The 22,150-nt window shown below is 41.3% G+C and overlaps 1 protein-coding gene across 6 annotated transcripts in view; it reads right to left on the bottom strand.

The window, feature by feature from the left end:
* Nucleotides 1–21,144, bottom strand: part of ulk2 (unc-51 like autophagy activating kinase 2) — a 119,425-nt gene extending 98,281 nt beyond the window's left edge. For 4 of the 6 annotated variants that reach the window (XR_010015891.1, XM_063031305.1, XM_063031306.1 and 1 more), the window contains exons 1-3: nt 20,122–20,585; nt 4,065–4,157; nt 1,903–1,944 (exon numbers count right to left, since the gene is read on the bottom strand). Coding sequence is in view for 5 of the 6 variants with exons in the window: in XM_063031305.1 (XP_062887375.1) it covers nt 1,903–1,944; nt 4,065–4,157; nt 20,122–20,211 (225 nt within the window). In the remaining variant the exon portion in view is untranslated. Of the gene's footprint in view, nt 1–1,902; nt 1,945–4,064; nt 4,158–20,121; nt 20,586–20,853; nt 20,870–21,025 lie in introns of those variants that run through there. The other 2 variants (XM_063031303.1, XM_063031304.1) reach the window with 2 other exon arrangements.
* Between the last annotated feature and the right edge of the window lie 1,006 nt (nt 21,145–22,150).

The raw sequence follows: 22,150 nt of genomic DNA, 5'->3' as shown, positions 1-22,150 counted from the left end.
CGAGCCACACCGCCCAGCAACCCACCTATTTATTTACTTAAGAGTTACAGCATGGAACAGGCTCTTCGGGTCTGACAAGCCACACTACCCAGCAAACCACCTATTTAATCCTAGCCTAATCAAAAGACAATTTACAAGACCAATTAACCTACCAACTGGCACGCCATTGGGACTGTGGGAAGAAACTGGAGCAGCTAGAGAAAGCCTGTGCAGTTCAGGGGAACAGCGTACAAACTCCTTACAGACAGCACTGGAACTGAACTCTGGAATGCCCTGAGTTGTAATAGCACCACACTAACTGCTATACTACCATGGCACCTTAGTACTTTGCAACCTATGTTATTTTGTACTCTGTTCAATATCATTCTTCACATGAAATAGAGTGGAGTACAAAGTCAAACGTGATATTAGCCAATGGAAATCAAAGGTACTACAGATGCTGAAAGTCTAAAATTAAAAATAAAACAAGGAATGCAGGAAACACTCAGCAGGTCAGTTTTCTTCCTCTTTTGTTCAGTTCTCATGAAGGGTGTAGGATTTGAAATGTTAACCATTTCTCTTTCCACAGATGCTGCTGGACCTGCTGAGCCTTTTCTATATTCATATGATGCTTACAATGTTCAGCTTGTTGATATCTAATTCGTTAGGAAGACCTACAAGGATGACTTGAGGAATGAGATATAGGAAAAGACTGAATAGGTTAGGACTTTAATCCTTGAAAGTGGCGTCACAGGTAGACAGGATTGTAAAGTGAGCTTTTGGCACATTGACCTTCATAAATCAAACTGCCGAGTACAGGAGTTGGGATGTTATGTTGGAAGTGTATAAGGTGATGTTGAGGTCTAATATGGAGCATTGTGTGCAGTTCTAGTCACCTATCTGTAGGAAAGATATCAATAAGACAAAGAGTGCAGAGAAAACTTACAAGCATATTGTTGGCTAGTTTACTCATTGTCAATGATATCTCTTGACATTGCTTATTTTCATTTTGATTTTATCTAGCAATACAGCATGTACAGGCTGCTGAGTGATAAAGGAATGCTGAACAGGTTATGATTTTACTTTTTGGAGCATAGGAGAATGAAGAGAGATTTGATAGAAATATACAAAATGTTCAGGGGTATTGATAGGATAAATGCAAGCAGGCTCTTTCCACTGAGGTTGAAAACCAGAGCCAGAGGTCTTAGGTTGTGGGTGAAAGGTGAAATATTTAAAGGGGAATACCTCTTCAATCAGAGATTATGTGAATGTGGAACAAGCTGCCAGCAGAAGTGGTGGGTGCAGGATTGATTACAGCATTTTAAGAGAAGTTTTGTAAGTACATGAACAGGAGGGTATAGAAGGCTGTGGTCAATAGTACTAGTGAGAATAACAGCTTAGTATGGACCAATGAACTCATTTCTGTACTGTAATGCTCCATGACTCTGCATGCTTTTCTTCTACAAGGATTGTTTTGTGGTAGTGCAACTTACAACAAATACGTTCAAGTTCATGCAATGGTTTGTAACTGGAGTTAAATGATATAATACAGGTCAAGGATCAAGGGTAACATTGCACAAAGGACAAGTAGACTAAATAATGTATACACATTTTACTGCTGAAAATCTGCCATTAAAACACTGACATTACTAACATTGTTATAGTACACATTATTAAAAACGGTCCTGATTATAAAGAAAACATCTTACAGATAAAAAGTGAAAAGGTCGTTCCTTTCTTAATAAATACTATTCAGTACAGAAATTCCTAGTAACAAAATCAATTTAACACCTGCCTATTATTCCTCAGTACACACATATTAAATTTTTGCACATTTAACTAGTTCTGGCATTAAACAATAGTTACAATAAATTTTCTTTGAAAGAATTATTAGTGAGTGAAAGAAACAAACTATTAACTTACCTGAACATCATAAAGTGCAACGATGTTTTCATGTTGAAGCTCCTAAAATGAAGAGCACAAAATTATCTTTGAAATTACATTGCTACCAACAGATCTGTTCCTCAGCTGTCAGAAAGGACAGAGTAGTACATTCTAAAGTTCTCTCCACATTTCCCACATATTATACACAGCTGAAAACTCTCAATAAAAAAGTGCTCACTGCTTCTAGTTAGCAAGTTCCAAACATTTTAATTAAAATTATGAAAGGCACACAAAATATATGAAAGAATTCAAAGCTTTGTTTTAATAGCTTTAGCACTGTATCCCACTACTTTGGGAATAAGGCCAAACAAAAACGGCGAAGTTCCATTGACTGTCTTCTCATTCTGTGCACCATGAAGATGTATTACAGTCAGAAACTGGGATTAAAACTAGATAAATGGGAATTAATACATCAAACTGATGTCACACTATGACAAATTTTAAAAGAAAGGTTATAAAATAAAGAATATATTTAAACTAAAACAGTTGGCTGAAAATGAAGAATGCTTATTTTGACATGTCCAGAAACTTCAGCTCTGCAAACATCTTACCAAGTATGCAAAGAGAAGTAATGGCAATAGTACTCTAGTCTCCTCAGCTCTAATGAATTTGGCTGATCAAACTACTTACTAGGCACAATACCAATCACTCAACTGAGTTTATCAGTCATGGTGAGCGGCACATACGTAATTTGTTAGATCTAACTTATGTAGAATCAAAATCCTTGTCGGAATCATTAAACTACTGGGCATCAATTCTGCATGAAGACAATATTCTTTATCTTTTCAAAATGGTATCAAGAAAGATTTATCACCAAATAGACAACTGTATCTTTATTTTCAGTGTGATTATTGCTCTGTTTACAATTGTGCATTTGATAAGGAAATTGAAAACAAAGGTTAATATAAAGGCATCTAAGATTGCCTAAGGATTAATCAAACAAGGTCCTGCATGTAACATACACAATGGACCGGGTAACTGACCACAAGCCATACTAGCTTCAAAAATCAACTTTTGCAGTACTGAATTTGATTAGCTTCAAACAGCAGAAATATTGAATCAAAAATGAACCTGGGTAATGAACACAGTATCACTAGTGCACTTGGATTAAAAAATATCACATCACATGCCCAATATTACTTAACTAACAAAACCAGCTGCTGACCCCTGACATTTGAATTTAAATATCAGAGTGGACATTCAGATTTAATTGTCAGAGGTCAAGGGAGGTACAATGGTGTAACAAGTAATGCTCCATTGTTTCCAGAAACCTGGATTCAATCCTGACCTCAGATGCAATGTGGAGTTTGCATGTTTACCCGGGACCACATGGGTTTTCTCCAGGAGCTCTGGTTTCCTCCCACATGCCAAAGATGCATTGGTTAATAGGTTAAATGACCATTGTAAATTGCCACAAGTGCACATGAGGTTAGAAAAAATGGATTAATGTATGGTATGGTAGTGTAGCAGTTAGTATTAACTTTACAGCAGAAGCAATTGGGATACAATTCCTGTCACTATCTGTAGGAAGTTTGTATGTTCTCCCATTGACCGTGTAGGTTTCTTTCCACTTTCCAAAAATGTTTGAGTTAGGGTTAGTAAGTTATGGACATGTTATGTTGACACTGGAAGCATGGGGACACTTGCAGGCTGCCCCAGCACATCCTTGAACTGTGTTGGTCATTTGGGAAAAATAACACATTTCATCGTTTGTTGCGATGTAGATGTGACAAATAAAGCTAAGGTACACGGGTGCTTAATGGCCAGGATGAACAGGTCGGTGTCTGTTTTCATGTACAGGAGAGCAGGATCCAATCTTGACAGTGCTATCACTGCAGTTTTGGCTTTACGGTAGTGGCATGAAAGGTAGTAGATTCAGCCCAGTACATCACAGGTAAAACCCTCCCAACCATTCAGTACATTTACATGAAATTCCATGCAATTACTATTCTATGGATTTGCTGAGTAGGCCTGTAAGAAAATGAATCTCAGCGTTGTATATGGTGACTTTGATAATACATGTACTTTGAACTTTGATGAGACAAATGACTGTGTACATTTGGAGAAACACAAAACCATACTTTGACAGCAATTTATCATTCTTACCAACTATTGACGTCAAACACAAGGAGTGGTCATACCTTTAATATCTTTATTTCTTTACCCAGCAAGATTTGAGATTTTGACAAATTTTTCTTGTTTATACATTTCACTGCTACTTCCCAATCCGCTTTCTGAGGGAAGATAAACAAAAACATTTATAAAAGCAAATGAGATTAAATTTAATTCAGTAAAAACATGTTCCAACACGCTGACATGCACAATATTAATTTTCTTCACTTAAGTAACATGCAAGGAGATTAGACTGAACAAGACAGAATTAATAATGGCCATTGTTGGTTCTCACTGAACATCTGCGAAATTATGCCAACAATTAGTCCTGAGCCTTTGGCAACTGGACACAACACTAAGTACACTTAGAGACTAGAGGACTGAAATAACTAAAATAATTTAAAATTAGTTTATCCCAAAGACTGGTAAGAGTTAAAGAAAATTATAATGAGAAGTTATAGTTTAATCTGAAATTTTTACATAATATTTCAAAAAAGTCAATGTCCTCCCCACTTCTGAGCACATCTACAAGCAGAAAACAGCATCCATCATCAAGGATCCCACTGTCCACCAGGAAGGAGGTACAGGAGCCTTAGGTCCCACACCATGAGGTTCAGGAACAATTACCCTACAAATATTAGATTCCTGAACCAGCATGGATAAACTTCACTGATCTCAACACTGAACTGATTCCAGAACCTATGGACTCACTTTCAAGGACTCTACAACTCACGTTTTCAGTATTAAATATTTATTTATTTATTTAGTATTTGCACAGATTGTCTTCTTTTAAAACCATAAGATATAGGAACAGAAGTAGGCCTCAGAAGTGTGGCCTCATCACAACAGCGGAGGCCATGAGTGGACATATCAGAATGGGAAGTGGAATTAAAATGGCCGGCCACTGGGAGATCCCACTTGTTCTGGCAGACGGAGTGTAGGTGCTTGGCGAAGCGGTCTCCCAACCTACGTCGGGTCTCAACAATATACATCACAGTAAATGATGCCAACAGACTTGCAGACGTAGCGTCACCTCACCTGGAAGGACTGTTTAGGGCCCTGAATGGTAGTGAAGGAGGTGTACGGGCAAGTTAGCACTTGTGTCACTTGCAAGGATAAGTGCCAGGAGGGAGCTCAATGGGGAGGGATGAATGGACAAGAGAATCGCGTAGGCAGCAACACGTGTGTTGCTCGGATTTCCAGTATCCGAAGATATTCTCTTGTTTGAGATTTACAAAAAGTATAAGCAAATAGTATCAGAGATGTATCAGAGACCATCATTTGTGGTGCCAGAGAGAAAGAGGTTTTGGAATGTTGTGAACAAATAGGGGCTTAGTGGGAGGAGCACTTGTGGAAAGAAAGCCACCGTATCAGGGATGGATGAGGCCATGATCTGAAGGTTGTGAGCTTTAAACTTGAAAGGCCTGACACCAGTGAAGCTAGCAAGTCTAGGAGGGACAAGTAAATGAGAATTGATGCCTATTGCAAGCCAAGGGAGAATATCAATTTTGGAGAATGGATAGCTAGTCATGGAGGATTCAAATAATCACTTTAAATTAAGGATGGATTGGATGAGAGTTCAGCACACTGAACAGAAGCCATATAATCCTACCAAATTCACACCTTTGATGATGCATCAAAAGTTCAACTCAGGACCATATAGGATGACTTAATTGTGATTGGTCTACAACAGTTAAAGTGCCTGAAAGGAGAGTGAGTATTCATCAGTAAAACCTGAAGTTTCTAATACAATTACGAGCGCCTCAATGGTCAGGAATAGTCCTACTGGAATCAATTTGGAGAATACGTGTTCAGTTTCAGGTGATTCAGTCTGAAAGAGTTATGGTGAATGCACTTGCTATTTTGTTTTGCTGTATCCCAGTAACCAACTAACTGTGGACTTGCTCCATACACAAGCACATCATTAAGTTACTGTGAGGACAACTGGACTTCACGTTTTTCTTTCACTAAGAAATCTCTCAACAGATAACACTCAGTGGCCACTTTATTAGATCCAGAGGGTACGTAATAGAGTGGCCCTGAGCGTATGCATGTGGTGTTCTGCTGCTTTAGCCCGTCCACTCCAAGGTTCGACATGATGTGCGCTCAGAGATGCCCTTCTGCACACCACTGTTGTAACGCATGGTTATTTGAGTTACCGTCGCCTTCCTGTCAGCTTAAACCAGTCTGGCCATTTTCCTCTGACCTCTCTCATTAAAAAGGTATTTTCACACACAGAACTGCCACTCACTGGATGTTTTTGTACCATTCTCTGTGAGCATAAGAAATAGGAGCATGACCATGGATTCATCTCCACCTAACTGCCTTTTCCCCATAACCCTTAATTCCCCTACTATGCAAAAATCTATCCAACCTTATTGTAAATATGTTTACTGAGGTAGCCTAAACTGCTTCATTGGGCAGAGAATTCCAAAGATTCACCACTCTCTGGAAAAAGCAGTTCCTCTAGTGACTTAATCTCACCTCATAGTCCAACCCCCTCATCTCTGAAATCAACCTGGTGAACCTCCTCTGCACTGCCTCCAAAGCCAGTATATCCTTCCTCAAGTGAGGAGACCAGAACTGTCCGCAGTACTCCAGCTGCAGCCTCCCCAGTACAGTTGCAGCATAACCTCCCTGCTCTTAAATTCAATCCCTCTAGCAGTGAACACCAACATTCCATTTGCTTTCTTGATAACCTGCTGCACCTGCAAACCGACCTTTTGTGATTTGTACACAAGCACTCGCAAGTCCCTCCGCACAGCAGTATGCTGCAATTTTTTTTACCATTTAAAGAATAATCTGTTCTTTCAATTTTCCTTCCAAAGTGGGTGACCTCACATTTACCAACATTGTACTCCAATACCAGACCCTTGCCCACTCACTCAACCTTTCTATAGCTGTGTACTCTGGAGACTGTTGTGCATGAAAATCCCAGGAGATCAGCAGTTTCTGAGATACTCAAACCACCGTCTGGCTCCAACGATTATTCCACAGGGGGTGGGGGGAAATCACTTAGATCTCATTTCTCCTTCATTCTGAACAATAACTGAACCTCTTGATCACATCTGCATGCTTTTATGCATTGAGTTGTTGCCGCGATTGGCCAATTAAATATTTGTATTAACGAGAAGCATATAGGTGCACCTAGTAAAGAGGCCACTGAGTGTATATTGGATGCCTTCTTTAAAAATTAATCAGGACGAACAAAAGAAATGTTTACAAAGGCTGAACTAATGCCTAATAAATAACAGAACAATGTGGAATTGGAATATTGTTGTCACTTAAACCTAATACTTCAAATACAAACTCAGCAGACACTATTCCACATCTTCCAATTGCTAAATTGAATGTCACTTAGTGCCAAAAAAAGCTGAACCCTGACTAGCTGACCCTGCAAAAGTACAAAGCTTGTAAAAAGGTTAAATGTTTTCCATGCAGATCCATATACTGCACAAATCCTAAAAGGTATTTAGCTCATTGTTGGGATACAGTAATTGGGAACTGAATCGGTGTTCTTTAACACAAGAGATTCTGCGGTTGCTGGAAATCCAGAGCAACACACACAAATTACTGGATGAACTCAGCAGGTCAGGCAGCGTCTATGGAGGGGAATAAACAGTCAACGTCTCAGGTTGAGACCCTTCATCAGGACTGGAAAGGAAGGGGACAGAATCTCAACTCTGCATTTCCTCAGGCTTTTTCTCCCTCACTTTCCAGTCCTGATGAAGAATCTTGGCCCAAAACGTCTACATTCCTCTAACATTCTGTGTGTGTAACAGTGTTCCTTCTTTTCTGGAATCCCACTTTGAAATCCAGATCATTAGAAAAGATGGTTTTATTTCCCATGACAGTTTACATGAGTCAACACTAAAATCAGTTACACACGTAAGCAGTCATTCAAAGTAAAAATGAGACCACGCCAGTATGAAATATTCTAAGGAGAGCCGCAAACTACATTTAAGCTCTGAAAAATTATAAATTTCATTGAAGATTTTCAAAGTTATTCTGAAGTTGAGGAATATAAACAGGGTTAGCTAAAAGGTTCCCCTAGCCCTTTAATAAGATCAAATCCAATCCCATGTTTTGTCCTCTTCATCCAATTCCTTTATCTCCTAACGTGCTCCATATATTTACTCCTACTAGCCTTGAATAAGCTTTATGACAAAGCATCTACAATTTTTTGGGAGGCAAAGAATTCCACAGGCTTACAACCCTCTTGCACTGAGTTCCAGGTTCTCCGTGCAGTAAATAGGCTCTTGGCATCTACCCAGTCACTCCTCAAAATCAATAATGTCTCAATGAAGTCATCTATCATTCTTATAAACTGTGTATATAAATCCAATTTACATCTGATTTAACATAGGACAACCACCCAGGAATCAATCTACTGAATCTACAATACACTGACTCCAGTACGCAAAATTCTTCTTTAGATATGGAGACAAAGCCGTACAGTACTGTTGATGAGACTTTACTGAAGCAATTTTAGCAAGCTCACTTTACGTTTGTATTCCTGCTCCCTTGCAATAAAAGCAAACTTTTCTTCACCACATTATAATTCATCTGCCACCTTCTCGCCTCCTTATTTAATCTAGCTATTCCCCTTTCAGTTCTCCACCAAGTTTTGCATTGTCATCAAACATCAATTTGCTGCATAAAGCCTTTTCCTCCAAGGCTTCAATACTAATTGTGAATAGCTAAGGGTACACGACAGAAAGCCAGTAGATGTCTAAAAAGTTGTCATTTTAATAAAAATCTTCATCTGATTTCAGAAATAAACACACAAACACAAAGAAATGTGAAACATTTACCCAACCATTCAGACTTCCGTTAAATTTTAAAGCCCAAAGCTGCAGAGAAAATTGAAGCAACACACATAAAAGTTGCTGGTGAACGCAGCAGACAAATGCAGCATAGAACCTTTTGAAATATTGTTTATGCAGGCCTCTAAGGTTTTGAGAAATTCTCTGCAAGATGTTAACTCATTCATTCTCTCTGCTGAATGTTCTCAGAACCTGCAGGCAATCTTATTCATTTAGATTTTACAGAAATAGATTCAACTTCAGTAGCATCAAAATGAAGGAAGAAAAATCCAATGTACTGTTCACAACTAACAGCATATTTCCAAAGGTAGGAGGGGGCAAAAGAGAAGTGATGAAGATAGAAAAATGTTTCACAATGACTCCCTGTCTCTACACTGTCTCTGTCACAAGCTGCATTCTATAGCCACTGATTTCATCCTTTTCCCAACAACACAAAGACTCTTCTCATGAGCTTCTTTCTGCTGTTTTCCTGTCTGATACAGGAATTTGCAATGTGGGCATTTCTAGACATTCTGTGGGCCATATTTTAAATCAAATGAAATTGAGTTTCCAACCCTAACAGTCCATATTCTTGCCCCACCTATGTTAATTGCTCTCTCCAAGGGTGCTGGCATGGCCAATTTCATTCCACAACTGCAATTACTTCACTGGGGAACATTACTAATGACAGATCTGGAAAATGCAGCAACAGATAACATGACATTGTGGGCTGGCAAACAAAAGCAAGAATTGCACAAGAATTTTAAAGATCGAATAGAAGGGTTGGAAATATGGAAGGAATTACATTCCTAGGGAGTGACAGATATTAAATGCATCCAATCATGGAATATTGACACAGAGGTTGTTCTGCACAAAATGGAACATGAAGTTAAAATATTACAAAAATAAAAACAGGACAAGCATTCCCAAACCTTAAAACATAAGAAAAGAAATAGGAATGTTGCAGGCTGGTGTTAATTAGAAAAAGGAATTTCCATCCTCTAATGACAGCAAATCAATTACATTGCTACAACATGAATTAATAAACTACTAAGTCCTTGCAGCGGCCTTTGTATTTGCCTGGCATTGTCCATACGGACACACAACTATCTACATACTCATTGGCCATTTTATTAGGTACACCCGCTCATTAATGCAAATATCTAATCAATCAATCATGTGGCAACAATTCAAGGCATAAAAGCAAGCAAACATGGTCAAGAGGTTATTCAGACCAAACATCAGAATGGGGAAGAAATGTGATCTAAGTGACTTTGACCATGGAATGATTGTTGGTGCCAGATGGGGTGGTTTGAGTATCTCAGAAGCTGCTGATCTCCTGGGATTTTCACACACAACTGTCTATAGAGTTTAGAGTGTGGGGGAAAAAAAAAAGTGACCAAACAAGAGAAAATCTGCAGATGCTGGAAATCCAAGCAACACATATAAAATGTTGGAGGAACTCAGCAGGTCAGGCAGCATCTGTGGAAAAGAGTACAGTTGACCTTTTGGGCCAAGACCCTTCATCAGACAGTCCCGAAACGTCAAATGTACGCTTTTCCATAGATGCTGTCTGGTTTGCTGAGATCCCCCCAGCTTTTTGTGTGTGTTGCTAACGTACAGTGAGCAACAGTTCTATGGGTGAAACGTCTTGTCAATGAGAGAGGTCAAGAGAAGAATAGCCAGACTGGTTCAAGTTGACAGTGATTCAAATAACTACACGTCACAACGGTAATGTGCAGAAGAGCATTTCTGAATGCACAACACCTCAAACCTTGAAACGGATAGGCTACAGCGGTATAAGACCATGGCCATACATTCAGTGGCCACTTTATTAGGTACAGGAGGTACTCAAGTGGCCACTGAATGTATATTCTCACCTTTCACATTACTCATCTCCTTCACCAAGGTGTTACACTCTATATGGAATTGTTTTCTTAGCCATAGAGTTATACACCAAGATAGAATCAATGAAGTGATGTCCCTCATTATTTCCCTATGTGCCTCTTTGAATGACTGAATACACTAAATTTAGGTACACCATACAATTAAATCCACATCTTTCTTTTCTTGTGAGGCCACTCCAAGTTTCACAGGTTCCTGTTTTGAAAAGATATCTTTCATTGCTGCTGGGTCTGATTTTTTCTTTAATTTTATCCAGTTTTCAAACCAGGGGATCAGTGGTAAGCTCAGTATTCATCACTAATTTCCTCATGACAACATCGTTCTGAGGAACTCGCACAGTGAACCCTTAGGCTCCAATAACACTGGACAACAAAGGTTTTACTTTCTGAATATCTTTGGGTGTATCTTCTGCATTTTGGGCTGCTGATCATGAAAATTGACATGAAGTTTCCCTATCACGCACCATTTTAAAAAATCACCTACATTTGTTATTTCAATTCATAATTCAAGTGAATTAAAATGTTGTCCACAATGTAAACTGAGAAGTTTTCAATCTTGTCCAGGCATGCCTGGGCATGCTTTGGTAGGTGGATGCTGCAAAATAGGCTTTAGACAAGCTATAAATTTCCATGAAGGATTTCGATATTTGAGACAGATGTATCCCAGAATAACTGATGCCAAGATTAAGGAAGATATTTCTGTTGGTCCACAAATCAAATAGATTATCAATGAACATACAATTTAAAAAACTTGTTGGTGGAACCAGAGAAGATTTCACAGAAGGCATTCAAGAATATTGTTGAAAATTTTCATGCCAAGTACAGATCATCAAACTGCATGCAGCAGCTTGACAACATGTTTCAAGCAAATAAAACCATGAAATGCAACGTGTCACTAAAGGATAATTTCCTGAATTCCCATTTAGACTTCCCTGCAAATCAGTGTTTCCCTGCTGTCAGTGATGAGCATGCTAAAACGTTTCACCAAGACATTGCGGTTATAGAGACACTGTGTCAGGGCAACTGTAATTCATCAGTGATCATTGCTGGACACAAGCGAGAAGCCTCAGACACCAAGTACAAATGAAAATCGTCAACAAAACATTTTAGCTTAGTTGAATTATTGCAAAGCGTCAGCATTGTTATGCAATTAAACACGTTATATTCAATAAAACTTAATTTTTTGTTTCTTCAAATTCCCAAGTGATACAAGTAGTCTGGAATTATATTTGTGTAAAGCTTCAAGCGCTCAATCATAACCAAAAACAGTTTCTGAGGAAGCAACTCGTTCAAAAAAATTTGTTTTCCAGTGTAATCACAATCATCTTTCTTCTGTGAAGTCCCACTCCACACCTTTCTTTTCCCTTTGGCTTCAGTTTTGCCAAGAATCCTTAATGAAATACTGTCTTGATGTCAAGGGTCTTCATCTTCTCCAATTCAGCCCTTTGGTTTGTATTTGGACCACAGTTGTGAGGAGGTCCAGAGCTTGGTGTTCCTGGCCAAGCCCAAATTGGGCCGCAGTCAACAGTTTATTGGTGAGTAGGTGCCAGTTCAGAGCATCGTCAGTTACAGTTTTTATCACCGGTGTTTGAGAAGAGGCCAACTGGGCCAGGTTTATCCTGATTTTTTTGAGAAGAACAGAGTAGGGTAATATTGTTGGGTACCTGCCAGAGTAGAATCTGCACAAGAACAGCTTGGCTGGAGATGCAGCTAATTCTGGAGTGCAGGTATTCCAGAGTGGAGAGGAATTCTCTGGAGTGGGGTGTAGTATTTCAGCACGACATACTGCCTGGTATTCAGTACCTCAGCCATTTGGAAATCTATATGCAGGAGCACTATGAAAGTACTTTCACCAGAAGGACAAATGCAATTCGCTCACCATCATCTTCCCTAGATAACCACCTACAGCAATGCCAGTGACGTTCATATCCAGAAAAATTAACTATTCCCTCATTTCCTCAAATAGTTCCAATGGTAATCTAGAACTGCACTACAAAACAAATCCAACAGTATAAAAAATCTGAAGAAAGCAACTGGGAGATCAATCTAAACACATTTTGTTAAAATTCAGTAGATCAGGCAGCAGCTGTGGAGAAAAATAAAAAGCTGATGAGGGTCTCAGTTTGAAACATTGGCTCTTTATTCCTTTCCATAGATGCCGCCTGACCTGCTGAGTTCCTCCAGCATTGTGCGTGTGTTGCTCTGGATTTCTAGCATCTGCAGAATCTCGTGTTTAAGTTTTGCTATCAACATGTTCTGTTTTGGTAAATGCAGACAGTGTTCGAACTGCAGTGCTTATCCAAACTCTCATGTTGTGACAATCCTGTTAACTGCTTTAACTTTGACAAGTTTACTACAATCTAAGCAACACACACAAAACGCTGGTGGAACGCAGGAGGCCAGGCAGCATCTATAGGAAGAGGTACAGTCGACATTTCAGGCCGACACTCTTCGTCCTGAAACATCAGCTGTACCTCTTCCTATAGATACTGCTTAGCCTGCTGCGTTCACCAGCACTTTGTGTGTGTTGCTTGAATTTCCAGCATCTGCAGATTTCCTTGTGTTTGCGTACTATAATCTAAACTATGTTTTAGCAAAACCACTAATGGACTGAAATAAATATTTGCCACACTATTACAGAGCTGTGCAGCAATGTCAGGTCAACCTCTCAGGTTTACAACTTAGAAAAAAATTAGTTTCTTGTAACAATTCAGGGCTTGTGGAAAAAGTCACCATTCGCTGATAAATAGATAAAGTTAAGCGAGCCATTCTTTACAATTCATGAAGCGCAACGCACTTTTCTGGCACAGCCCTACAGAAGGAAATGCTTCATCTACCCATATACACAAATCTTGTGCTCTCCTGCTTCAGCGATTTTGGTCCCAATGCCTGTGCCTGGAAGAACTTGAACACAGTCTATGCACTCGTACAGTTCATCAATTCCTCCGAGAATTCAGCAGTACAGTGAGGTGCATTCACAAGCCAAGTTGAGCATTGGTGATATCTTCCTTCTTCAAATTAGCTTTTTCAAACAATCCTGGAAATATAACAACATGGATGTGGCCTACATGTACACTAGGAGGGGAGGATTTTGTGGTGTAACACAGGCAAAATACTGGAGGAACTCAGCATGTCAGACAGTATCTGTGGATAGAGAATAAAGAGCTGATCTTTCCAGCTGAGACCCTTCACCAAGACTGGAAAGGAAGGGAGAAGAAAAAGGATCTAGTGCTTTCCCACTGTATATGATAAATAAACTCTTCTCAGGCTTCCAGTCAGATATAGGTATTGATTTTAGCCAACATTTCAATGACAAACTCCACCACCTTCATCAGGGATGATGCCTGGGCATGTCTAGTCCAGTGGTATATATGTCATCTATCCCTCCTGATTGGTTAGTCCTCATCCAATCAGGTTTCTGCTGTCCCACCTTGTTCACAATCGAATTCCAGTTCTTACTTAGAGCGAGACCTTCATCTTTGTTAAAATTCTCATTCACTAGACTCATTTCAATGGCTTCCTTCACCATTGGCACAGCACAGAAGCCAAACATTGTATTGGCAATGGACTTCGACGGCACAAAGCTACTGTGCCACGCCATGGATTTTGGGATCACCTAGTAAGGAAGCCATTGAAATAAGACCAGAGTATAAGACTTTTAACAAAGATGAAGGTCTCGCACTAGGAACTGGAATTCTATTGTTAACAAGGTGGGACAGCAGAAACCTGATTGGTTGAGAACTAATCAATCAGGAGGGCCAGACGACAGGGAGTATATACACCACCAGGCTAGACTTGCCTAGGCAGCATGCCTGCTGAAGATGGTGGAGTTTGTCCAAGAAACATTGGATAAAATTGATACCTATATCCGACTGGAAGCCCGAGAAGGTTTATTCCAAGGGGGAAGAAGCCAATATAAAAAGGTGAGGGGAGGGGGAAGGAGTACAAACTGGAAGGTGATAGGTGAAGTCAGCAATGGGGGGGGGGGGAAGATTGGTGGGTAGGGGAGGGGGGCTTGAAGTAAGACGCTGGGAGGTGATAGGTGCAAAAGTATAAGGGCTGAAGGAATCTGATAGGTGAGGACAGTGAATCATGGGAGACGGAGCACTAGAGGGAGGTGACTGGCAGATGGGGAGAAGGGAAGGGGAGAGAGAAAAAGAAAGAAGGGGGAGAGGGAAGAAATTACCATAAGTCAGAGAAATCAACTGTGATGGAGGACCCCAATGTGTTCTCATACTGATCTTCCCATTGAATTGATGTAGATAATTGCACATAAGCAGTTGCACGAGTTCTATAGTGAACAAAAGATAAACTGCAATTGCTCTGGTGAACACATTTTGCGAGCAGTGTGGCAGAACCAAAAGAATATCAGCAATTAGCACTCTCAATCCAAAATATCTAGAACCTTGCAAGGAACAGTCCATGGTTCAGTAGAGCCAGTTATAATGGCAAAGGATCTTCTCCACCCAAAGAAATTGAAGCAACTCTTGAAGCTCTGTATAAACAGGCTCTGCGATGCATAACTGCAGCACAAGGAACAGAAAACCCACAGGCTGCAGGAATGGGAATTATGCCTAAAACCAATGTTTCAATTAACTCTACTCCAACAAAAAGAAAGCAAAATACCACAAAGGAAAGTAATTTTACCTCTGAGAAAACTCACTAAGAAGCTCGAAGAAATTCATTGTCCTTTCAAGGCAAACGAAGATGGACAACCTACTTCTGTTCCAATGCAATTCATACATTTGATTATAAGACGCAGGAGCAGAATTTAGCAATTCAGCCCAGCACAAAGAATCACAAAGTAGTAGTCTACATATCTCAGTGACCCCCAAAATGGTGGACGCTCACCTTCAGTCAACCTGATTCACTCCACGTATAGCAAGAAACGCCCAAAGGCTGTGAGCCCCAACAAGATTAGACCAATAGAACTGAAGGCATGCTGACCAGGCATGTCCTGTTCACAGGAAACAGTGCATGTTTAAAACCAAACAACTGCTATTCAGTTCATCAATACATTCCAATTCAAGCAATGGGAAGGACAGATGATGGTGCTATCAAGCAGCACTTGCTTAGCAATGACCTGCTCCCAGAGGTTCAGATTTTGTTCTGCAAAAGTCACTCAGCTCCTGACCTCATTACTCGCCTTAGTCCAAACATGGACAAACGAGCTGAACTCCAGAGAGGACGTGAGAGTACCTGTCCTTGACATCAAGGTAGCAACTGAGGGAGCAAGTAACACATCAAGAAACCCTGGCTAACGTGAAGTCAGTGGCGATTAGGGGGAAACTCGCTGCTGGTTGGAAACACACCTAGCAGACAATAAGATGTGTGCAGCAGTAGGAGGACAATAATCTCAGTCAAACCATCTTGGGCGGGGATGTTTCATAATGTTCAGTGCTATTTGCACCTCTTCAGATAATGAAATAGATCACATCCAAGTGCAACAAGATCTGCACAGCCCTGGGTTAATAGGTGGCAATTAACATTTGTGGCACACCAGTATCAGGCCTTGACATCCAACAAGCGAAAATCCAGACATTTAATGGCCTTATAATGTGTTGGTGTGTAGCCAAGTGGTTAAGGCATCGGTCTAGTGATCTGAAGGTCCCTAGTTCAAGCCTCAGCTGAAGCAACGTGTTGTGTCCTTGAGCAAGGCACTTAGCTACACATTGCGACGACACCGGTGCCAAGCTGTATCGGCCCTAGTGCCCTTGGACAACATCGGTGGCGTGGAGAGGGGAGACTTGCAGCCTGGGCAACTGCCGGTCTTCCATACAACCTTGCCCAGGCCTGTGCCCTGGAAACCTTCCAAGGCACAAATCCATGGTCTCACAAACGGATGCCTATAATGTTGACAGTAGAGGATTGAAGGATCATGAGTGTTACCATGTGTGGAAGGTGTGGACACACAACAAGCTGCCCCAGCATACCCTCAGGGTGTGCCGGCTGTTAGAGCAAATGATACATTTCAATGAATGCCTTGAAGTCCACGTCATAAATAAACTTGAATTTTGGGTATAATTAAGAGGTTGATTAGTCAGGACATGAAGATTACAGGGAGAAGGCAGGAGATTGGGGCTGAGAGGGAAATGGATCAGGCTTGATCAAATGGCCTAATTCTGCTCCTATATCTTATGGCCTAAACCACAATGCGGCTGCAAGAACAAGCCAGAGACTAGGAATTCTGTGATTAACTCACCTTCTAACTCCTCAAAACCTGCCCACCATCTACAAGACTGAAGTCAGGAGTGTGTTGGAAGTGGTAAGAAATAACCGCTTTCTGTCTGGCAGTCCTCAATACCAACACAATCAATGACTGGATTATTTCACTCTGGATTGACAAGTTAGCAGAGCTCTCCTTATATTAAACAATAAAAATATCTTTAGTTTTTCAGATTTTTCCAAAATTATATCTTCACATGCAAATCCATGGATGAGAAAACTCCCAGGAATGGTTCCACACATCCAGGACAGGATATCCCCAAGGTCATAGTATTTGACCTCTGCATATCTGCCTAAAGTGGTGACGTGGGAGGAAGAACAAACAGATATCGCCCCAAGTCTGCAATGGAAATTGTGTACAGAAAAACCCTGAGGTTGACTATCACTGCTCTCTACATAACCAAACATCCTGTCAGTGTGCATCATCCAGGGTCACCTTTGAGGAACAGTCATTTGGCAGGAATACCAGAAAAACCAGTGAAACCATACCCCAATGCAAACTGCTAAACTCAGGAGGAACAAAGACATTAGCTTAATTTTTATTTGCTAAAAATAATATATGAACCTTCATGCTATACATCACTTACCTTAAACCAAAGAAACACAAACAGGAAGCCAACCAGACAGCAGAACAGTTCACTTGCATGCCAGATTGCTCTTACAGCATGGAAACAGGCCATTCAGCCAACTGAAGGTTCCCATCTAAGCTAGTCCCATTTACCTGTGTTATGTCCAGTCTCCCATATCCCTCTAAACCAGGGATTCCCAAATTATTTTATGCCATGGACCAATACCATTAAGCAAGGGGTTCATAGACCCAGGTTGGGCTCCTCTGTTCTGTTCTATCCAGTTACCTGTCCAAATGTCTTTGACAAATGTCAGATGCTCCACACTGGCATCACCCCCCCCCCTCCCCATGGGAAGGAGAGCTTGGTTTGTTATCCTGGCATTGAGGTTTTCACAGATGCCAGGCAGCCTGCCAGTACCCCACCTGAGCCCTGTATGTGATCCCTGGTAACAAGTGCTGGTGAGGAGGGAGGGGTTTAGTTACTGAAACGCCGTAAAAATCCTGACTCATCCAACATTTCACTAACAGCGGTGATCAGCTAACAAGAGCAAGAGCTCAAGGCGGTGTGCTGCTCCTGACCCAGGGAATCAATACAATCGTTTAACCCTGTCATTCAGTGCAATATCATCTTATTTACAGGGGAGGTAGAAGCCAGCACATCCTGTTTACTATTTAAAAATAATATTTGTGAAGACTAGTGCCAGAGTGGACATTTGGAATTCCTGTCACTTGCCCAAAAAAACAGGGTAAAATACAAACTCTCTCTCACCCCTATCATTCAGTAATTAATGAGAAAGTTTTTTTTGAGAACATTGAAGTCAGCTGACAGGGGAGCAAAGAAATAGAACATAACCACACAGTACAGGCCCTTCGGCCCATTGTTTAACCTGCTGCAAGATCAATCTAACCCTTCCCTACCAAAGAGCCTCTTTTTTTTCCCGTTATCCATGGGACAATCTAAGAGTCTCTTAAATGACTAATGTGTCTGCCCCCTCTACCACCAACCCTGGTAGTGCATTCCATACACCTCACCACTTTGTATATAAAAAAATCTGACATCTCTCCTGTACCTTTCTCCAATGACAGAGTTATAGAAAAGTACAGCACAGAATCAGACCCTTCGGCCCATCTAGTCTGCGCTGAACTATTTAAACTGCCTACTCACATTGACTTGCACCAGGACAATAGCCCTCCATTCCTCTACCATCCGTGTACCTATCTAAACTTCTCTTAAACATTGAAATTGGGCTCATATACATCACTTGTACTGGCAGCTTGGTCCACGTTCTCATCACCTGTTGAGTGAAGAAATTACCCCCCATGTTCTCCTTAAACTTTTCTCCTTTCACCCTTAAACAATGATCTTTAGTTGTAGTCCCACCCAACCTCAGTGGAAAAAGCCTGCATTTACCTTATAATTTTGAATGCCTCTACCAAATCTCCCCGCAATCTTCTACGTTCCAAGAAATAAAGTCTAAACCTATTCAATCTTTGCTTATAACTCAGGTCCTCCAGTTCCAGCGGCATCCTCGTAAATTTTCTCTGTACCCTTTCAACCTTATTTACATCTTTCCTGTAGGTAGGTGACCAAAACTGCACACAGTACTCCAAATTAAGCCTCCCCAATATCTTATACAACTTCAATGTAACATCCCAACACCAATACCTATGAAGGCCAGTGTGCCAAAAGCTTTCTTTATGGCCCTCAATTACATTAAAATTATGCCCCCTATTGTTACCTCTATCTACCCTGGGGAAAAAGTCTCTGTCTATCCACTCAGTCCAAGCCTCTTTCTTGTACACCTCTCATCCTCCTTTGCTCCTCATAAGATATGCTCTCTAATCCATTCAGCAAATGATCACACACTGCTTTAAGGTACACTGCATCCAATTATTTAAAAAATTGATTAATAATAACCAATGTCATGAGAAACTAATGTCTGTTCTTCAGACATTGAGATCATAGCTCATCTTTTAACTCAGAATCACATTCCTGTACTAAACTTTGATGTTCAAAATACCCAAAACCCTGTTGACCTCTATCTTGGAATCAAACACGTGTGGTGGAAGTGTATCTGCGAATAATCCTTCCTGCTCATTTTAATCAACTGTTTGACACTGGTTTTAAAATACTAAAACAAGGCATAAAAACACATGTAATGCAATGTACTTATTTTGATTAAGAAAAAGGAAAGAAAAGGAAGTCAAGCATACTTTAGCAAAATGGCATCTATTATTCACGAGGTATATTGCACCACCGGAGAGACGGCTTCAGATGACAAAACACAAGACCACAACAGTGGAAATATAGTTAGCATGAACAAACAGCAGTGAAAGTGTGAGCACCTGTCACAACTCCGGGCAGCAATGAGATCCACAAAATATCTGTACGTGCATTCACGAGCATGCAACATTACAGCCACACTCAATATGCTCATGTAACATTCATTTGATTCTAATTTACAGCAAATTGGTATACCGTCGATTCTGCAAACGAGCCCACAGTTGAGGGTTCGAATACTGATGCCGGCTGAAGTTTGCAAAAACACATTAACTAACAACCCAGCAAGCGATGGATTATTACCTTCCTGTGGCGGCCTTTAAAGACCACAGCGAAGGCTCCGTGTCCTATGAGATCTTTCCTGTTGTACTCGAAATCCCCCACTACCTCCATAGCCGGCACTGCCGAGGGGCTAAGAGGAAAAAAAGGACGAGATAGAAGTGGTGACTGAAGCTGCTGCTGCTGGCAGTGTTTGTTGCTCCCTCGTGAAACAGGCGGCACGGCAGAGCCCGAGCTTTCCAGCGAGCGGCATCAGCTGTGAAGGAGCAGCGGCGGCTGTGCCACCATAATCCCATTCCACTCGCGCCCGGTTGCTGCGCATATTTAGCATTAATATATGCGGTGTATGGCGGGGAGTTACATGCGTGTGTTAGAGATCAGGCAGATGTGGAGGAATCCACTTCCCCGCTATAGAGATTTTGCGGCATTTTTGTTTTTATTGTTTCTTTTGTTCCGGCAGCGGGAGGCTTCCACGCGATCCGCCCGCCGCCGACCAACCAGCTCTGCATTGCCAGGCGGCCGTGGCGCCCTTTATATAGAGCGTAGCACACCCACCCCGACGTCACCGTCTCCTTGCCCATGCCAGCAAAAAGTGCGGCCTCTTCCTAAAGCGCGGGGAGGCGGTTGTGCCAGTTTTTCTGTCACATTTCGGGAAAATGCCACAAGACACTGCTCGCTTCGGGCAGCGGTGACATGGGAGGCGGACACCTAGCGGAATAACGGTTCGTTTTATTACCCCCCCTCCATAATCGATACCTTCGCACTCTCCGTCCAAAGCGGTATCGATCCGCGCGGTTTGTTTACATGGCGCACGCGGTGCACTCCGGCCCGTGCCCATCCGCCCTTTGCAAAGTAATCCGCCCCTAACTCCCGTTTTTAGTGAGAAGCATCCAAACCCCTTTGGACTCGAGCCGGTCAGCTCACCAACCTGCTTCAGCGCGTTGCTGCATTCTGCGGGCGGAGTGGCAGGATTGGAAGCCTAAGAATCTTCCTGTAACTTAATCCTAGCATGATTTTTTTATATTTTAAAAAAAGCGATGGTCTGTGTATTACGTTCCCTGGTTCCGTGCGTCATTTCCGGTCCTTATGTAAACGCACGACTTGATTGACAGGCGCCACAGGCCACTCAGCCCTTGCCGTGGGGCGATTGCTCTCTGTAAGGGCATAAGACTAGTTTGTTAACTACCCACCCCATTCCTATCGCGTATTTCTAAGAACAAACATCCAAGCAAGACCATCTTGCACAACAGAAAAGTCTCTTGCTGCACTTGCTATTATTAAAGCTTACAACTTTCATAATGCACAAGATGAGATACAAAACCACCACATAGATTGCCATTAGATATATTGTTTCTGCTTTCTTATAGCTTTCTTATTGAGTCCACTGCTTAGCAACGTCAGAGCCTGATAACTGAATTATGGAGTACTTTGCTCTGCAGCAGTAGTAGTGCAAAAACATAAAAAGGGATATAGTATAAAATTGAATAGTGCAGAAATAATCAGGTAGTGATCATAGGTTCTTTATGCATTCAGAGAGTAAGGAGCTGTTCCTAAATCATTGAGGGTGGGTCTTCAAGTTCCTCCTCTCTGGTGTAATGAGAAGAGAGCATGTACCAGATAGTGAGGACCACAGTCTTGTGGCACCATCTCTTGAAAATGTCCTCAATGATAAGGTGAGTCTACAACCATTGCTCTTGCAATCCTGTGCCGAGGATGGTGCAAACCAGGCCGTGATGCTCTGCACCTCATATCTGTTGAAATGTGTAAGAGCCTTTGGTCATGCACCACACCAAATCTCCTAACAAAGTTAAGCTGCTGGCATGCCTTCTTCATCACTGCATCAATGTGTTGGACCCAGGACAGATCCTCTGAGATGTTGATACCCAAGAACTTGAAGCTGTTCACCCATTCCACCAATGAGTGTCCATATAAAGACTTTAATACAATATGTATCAATGCTTCACACATGTATCACCAGACAAAATACAGGCAATGATCACGTAATGGGTTATTAGGATAGATAACCCAAAGCTTGATTAAAAAGACCGATTTT

This window comes from Mobula hypostoma, chromosome 23, assembly GCF_963921235.1.
Source record: "Mobula hypostoma chromosome 23, sMobHyp1.1, whole genome shotgun sequence".
Lineage (NCBI taxonomy): Eukaryota > Metazoa > Chordata > Chondrichthyes > Myliobatiformes > Myliobatidae > Mobula > Mobula hypostoma.
Note: the sequence above shows the minus strand (reverse complement) of the source record. Positions and strands in the feature narration are given on the sequence as shown.